The sequence below is a fragment of the Mus pahari genome, chromosome 13 (assembly GCF_900095145.1).
Source record: "Mus pahari chromosome 13, PAHARI_EIJ_v1.1, whole genome shotgun sequence".
NCBI lineage: Eukaryota > Metazoa > Chordata > Mammalia > Rodentia > Muridae > Mus > Mus pahari.
The window spans coordinates 89095594-89101291 of NC_034602.1; the positions used below are offsets into that span (position 1 = coordinate 89095594).

Below are 5698 nucleotides of genomic sequence, written 5' to 3' on the forward strand. Positions count from 1 at the left end.
AAGCCAGGGGAAGCAAGCCAGTAAAGAACATCCCTCCATGGCCTCTGCATCAGCTCCTGCTTCCTGACCTGCTTGAGTTCCAGTCCTGACTTCCTTTCAGTGATGAACAGCAATGTGGAAGTATAAGCTGAATAAACCCTTTCCTCCCCAACTTGCTTCTTGGTTATGATGACTATGCAGGAATAGAGACCCTAACTAAGACAATAGTCCAAGGTAATTTTGGTTCTGGATCCGTAACATTCTGACTCTACACAATCATGAAGTTCTAATTAATAAGCTGGATAGAATCTACAACATAGTTCTAGTCTTTTAAAAAAAAAAGTAGGGACTTTAATTTACACAGGCAATATCTTCTCAGGTTTCAAATATAAATTCTTTGAATATTCAAAATCAAAATACCTCAGTCCATTTTTGTTATTAGTGTGTGTGTGTGTGTGTGTGTGTGTGTGTGGTGGGGAGGCGCACACGCCACCCTGCATGTGTGGAAGTCAGTTCTTTGTGGGGTTGGTTCTCTCCACGAAACGTTACTTGGGTTCCAGGGATGGAACTTGGGTGGCCTGTTCTTTAATTCTTGTCAGCTATTTTACGTCATTAGAAAGATATTTATGACAGTATGACGATCACAGGGAATACGAAACTGATGAAGATCCTGTAAGCATCACATGACATGTCCACTTGCAAGTATCACGAGACACAAGGTGAAAATGGCTGAAATAGCTTGTGAGTGTCAGGGCAGAGTCTGCAGAGAGAGTAAAACAATGTAAGTCACTTGGATGCTAGGGGAGGTGTTGAGGTTAAGGTCTGAGTGGACCTTCACACGCACAGACATTTGTCACCTAGAAAGGAGGCAGAGAAGCCAGAAGGAATGCACTCGAGTACACAGTCACACACGTACATGCACACGCACGCACACACACACACGCACACGCACACGCACACACACACAGGAGAAGGAAGCAAGGCACAGGCACACACTGCTCAGATCTTGTGTGCAGAGAGAACAGAGTTGACGAAGGTTAAGGCCAATGAAAGGCAGGTGCCAGTTACTGAAGGACCTCGCCGGCCTGTTAGGAATGGAAAGGCACTTGGGTAGTTCAAGCAGGCAGGTAGACTGGGTGGGTCAGTGGTTAAGGACGTTTAACTGCTCTTGCAGAAGACTGGAGTTCAGTTCCCAGCATGGTTCATAATCATCTGTAACTCCAACTCCAAGGGAATGTGATGCTCTTACCCTGTGAGGGCTCGTGCACCCATGTGCACCCACGTAGGCCCATGTGCCCCCATGTGCGCCAGCCTCTACCCTCCAGTTAAAATATTAAGAAATAAATCTTGAAAGAGTTTGAGGCAAGGTCAGGATGAATGAGCAAGTTAGATGCTGCTATAGACACACAAGTGAAAAATTAGGTGTTAGGCTTACTCAGTAAAAGAGGGACAAGGAAAATAGTTGAGTCAAGACTTGGTGACTGATGAAGGAAATGATGTTTATGCCTGATCGTTCCTTTTCTGCAGAGTCAAGCACTTTAATGTTGGGAAGAATAAACAAATACAGGTAGGGGGTATACAAAAAATGGTGAAGGAAGAAGAAGCTTCATTCATTCATTCATTCTTTCTTTCATTCATTCTGCAGACATGAGGATCAAACCTGGGGCCTTTTGTCTGTGCTAGGCTAACATTTTTCCAGTGAGCCAAAGCTCTAACCCATCAAAACCAGACTTTCAAATGTAAGATCCTGTAAGCTTTAGATTTATTAGAAGAATGACCATGCAAACTGAGGCTATAAAATTAGTTTATTTCAAATGTGGAAGTATAAAAACTTAGTTGCATAAAAATGGAGAGTATTGAAGCGTACAAACTTTAGGTTCTAGCTTCAACAATGTACTAAATTCAGTGGAGATAATATTCCTAGCAGGCAAACATACAGAACTGTAATCCTTAGGATTAAAATCCTGGGGTGGGGGGAGAATTACATTTTGTTACTTAATCAAAAGCAAGTGTCCAGTGCTGTGGACTCCACCAAACCTCTCTGCCCCAGGGAGTATTGCTTGAAGACAGTTGTAGGCATTGCTACTCATGGATGGTGACGAGAAATGACCACAGACACTTATTCCTTGCTTGTAAGACTTGAGGAAAGGCTTGCTAAGATAACTTCCAAGAAAGAACTCTTCAGGTTGGTAAGAAACCACTCATCTTCCTCCTCTGGTTGCTGCCGGATCTCAATAAATCTATAGACCAGTTGTAGCCATCACGTGCCCAGGCCAAGACAGGAGCCAGCACTACAGACATCAGGACAGAGAGGGAGATAGAAGATGGACCCCTGCAGGAGTGCTCAGCTGTCGGACCCTACCTCACTTCAACAACTCCTTATGTGGGGTTATCAACGTCCTCATTTAGAGGCTTCTGCTCCTCACAGGCCAAAGCTTCCCAAGCAAAGCAACAACTACTGGTGTAGAAAAAGTAAACACTGATGGAGGGTGATGACGTCAGGTGTTTCCGGAAACGTCTTCCAATCAGCCAACCGGCTCCTTTACAGTCATTTCCAAACCGGAGGCATCCCTTCCCTCTCGGCTGTGACTGGTCTTTCGTTTGTCTTTGTTTAGGACTACTCCACCCAGCCATGTGTCCTTTCCCAGACTCGTGAAGAACGAAGAGGCACAGGGGCTGTTTCTCTGTTTTAGTTCCTCTCAGAGTGTGAGCAGGTGTCTTTTTTACAGCCAGTGTGGCGCTACCGCAATGCGCCTTCCCCCGCTGGAGCTAGAGAAAGGCTTCTGAAGGTCCTACTTGACAATCTTCTTACCAAAATAATAACAATAAAATAAAAACAAACAAAGCCTTTTTAAAAAAAAAAAATCAGGCATATCCTCCACTTATTTTCCTCTTGGTCATAATGGAGGCATTCCTATACGTTTTTTTAACAACCCCTAAAATAGTGCATGCAAAGGGCTAAGTATCATTTGCCACACAGTGCCATTAACTGTCACCACCTGCAGTATTCTTAGAGGAGACCACACTGGATGTAATACTGAAGTGTGCCCCGCCCTTCTGAGGCTCTGGAGGCGGCCTCCTAAAGCTAGGGTTTTGTTTTATGAATGACACCCCCGTCGGCTTTGGTCTCAGGGGTACTTGCATGCCTTTTATTTTCATATACAAGCAGCGATTTTGGCATTTCTTATGACAAAAAACCCATAGGAAAAGGCAGGCACGCTTAGTGTGCTTCCTGCGGGGAGAGGTTTTTCTGTCAAAGCTGGCAGGGTCTGCTCGTCCACCATCTTCAGAGTTCGACCGTTCAGTTGGACAGATCTACAGGAGGGAAAGACACGCTTACGTCAGGCAGGTTGTGCATGCACTGTGGCCCCTACAAAACCTATGGAATCATTTTAGATCTTCGAGGGTGGGGGTAGGGGGTGGGGCGTCGTGGCAACTTGAATTATACAATTTGTGTTTCAACGGGAGGTGAGCTTGGGTGTTTGACCGAGACACACTTAAAACTGGAGTGGGAGAGAACCTAAGTGGACTAGCTGAGAGTATGTGGTCTTTCACAGAAACATGCACAGATCATGTACCTATTGTACCCTGGTTTCTGAAAGTGCATCACACACTGTAGCTCAGGCTGGAACTTACTACGTAACCCAGGCTAGCCTCGGACTCCTGGCAGTCTTCCTACCTCCACTGTACTCAAGCACTTCATCATCATGCTCTTCTTCCTCTTCTTCTTCTTCTTCTTTTTTTTTTTTTGTTATTGCTAAAAACTGACAAGCTGAGTATTTTTATATTGTGCATGGCATGCAGGTGACACATGTATAACACCCGTCAGGATGCCTGTACACAATAAGCAGTGTGAACATATCATATATCACCCTTTTGCACACAAACAAGCACACCAGGCCAGGCCTGTGATCCTTGCTCTCAGGGGGTGGGGTAAGGAGTTCAAAGTCAGCTCTGAATACACAGCATATTCAAGGCTACAGGAGACCCCACTGCAGCAACCCCTAAACAACACATGTAGTCTATTACCCCATCCTCCTTGTAACATCTTGACATACCTATTCCATCTTTCTATGCATATGAACACATTTTACTTGACCAAAGACAGGTATGCTGTGTATATTTTCTTAAAACTTGTTTTCAATTTACAACAAGCTAAAGTTTATTCTCATCTTTCAGCATTCACCCACCATATCAGTTTAGTGGACACACAGATTTCTAAGAGTTCATTAGTGCATTTACTTAATAATCCATGTATCCTGGGTCTCTCTCTCTCTCTCTCTCTCTCTCTCTCTCTCTCTCTCTCTCTNTTTATTCTCATCTTTCAGCATTCACCCACCATATCAGTTTAGTGGACACACAGATTTCTAAGAGTTCATTAGTGCATTTACTTAATAATCCATGTTTTATGCTTTCTTCTTTCTTTCTCTCTCTCTCTCTCTCTCTCTCTCTCTCTCTCTCTCTCTGTAGCCCTAGCTGACCTGAAACTCACTATGTAGCCTAGGCTGGCTCCTAACCTGTGGGTCAACCTTCTCTTGTCTCTGCTCTCAGGCGCTGGGATTACAGGTCTGCACTATCATGCCTGGCTTGTATTGTTTGCTTTTAAAGACTTTTCATCTCCTGTCTAAGACCGGATCTTACTAAGTAAGTAAGGCTATCCTCTCATTCTGTAGACCAGACTGGCTTTGAACTCACAGAGATAAAAGGTGTGCATCACCGTGTCCTGCTACACCTCCCATTCTTACTAGGATCTGTGGGTAGAAACCAGCTTCCATCATTGTTAACCTTTGTTAGATGCTCAACTCTGAGTCCCACAACTCAGGACCTATGGACAACGTGCCACAATGGTGCCGGGGGCTTCAAAATCTACAGTGAGGTCCGCAGGCCTCGGCTTTGCTTTTACACTTACATATCACATCGAATCTTAGATGAGGACAGGGAGGAAATATGACCAGCTTCAGGAAACCACAAGCAAATATAGGTCTTGAAAAGTATCTCTGAGTGGTGACAGTAAGATCGCCAGCGTGCATTGAAGGGCCATTTGACAATGCCTACCAAAGTCTGAGGGTTGATTTCAGTGCTTCTGCCCTCAGCTTGAAGGCAAATCTGATTACTGTGAATTAATAGTGCTGTGTAAGACAGGAAGGCTGCAAGGTCCCCTCTGCTCAGGCTGTGGCGTTTAATCAGCTCCACTCACAAGTGTGCTCTAAGGATGTGTGTATTTAAGCTGTTCAGCACTGAGGATGGGGTTTCTCTGAGGGAAGTAACTTCTTGTGGGCTTTGAAGACAGAAACGGGAGGATGAGGAGAGAAGTCTGTTAAGCTGCAGGTGAGATGCAGGTTCAGGGAATTAGTCATCAGCAGGTTTGGCAGAGCAGAGGACCCCAGGCACTTGTTGCCTGGCTTAGCAATCTGGATCTGATTTCCCAGAGCCACAAGGTGGGAGCACAGAGCGACCTCCATACGCTATTCTGACCCCTGCACTCAGGAATGCACACACAACATGTAGTTAGAAACAATTCAAGATGGCTCAGCGGTTAAGAGCACTGACTGCTCTTCCAGAGGTCATGAGTTCAAATCCCAGCAACCACATGGTGGCTCACAACCATCTGTGGGCCAGAGTGAGAAAAAAAGTGATTTATCTAGAAGCACATTTATGATCATTTTTTCCCTTACCTGGGGAGAGAGGGAGAGAGGGAGAGAGGGAGAGAGAGAGAGAG

The 5698-nt window shown here is 45.0% G+C and overlaps 1 protein-coding gene across 1 annotated transcript in view; it reads right to left on the bottom strand.

Annotated features, from left to right (window-relative positions):
• Positions 1–1766: 1766 nt before the first annotated feature.
• The window catches only part of Hpse (heparanase), a 41311-nt gene continuing 37379 nt past the window's right edge, over positions 1767–5698 (bottom strand). Inside the window, exon 12 of the mRNA XM_021210748.1 lies at positions 1767–3294. Within this exon, the coding sequence (XP_021066407.1) occupies positions 3135–3294 (160 nt within the window). The 3' untranslated portion in view covers positions 1767–3134. The remainder of the gene's footprint in view (positions 3295–5698) is intronic.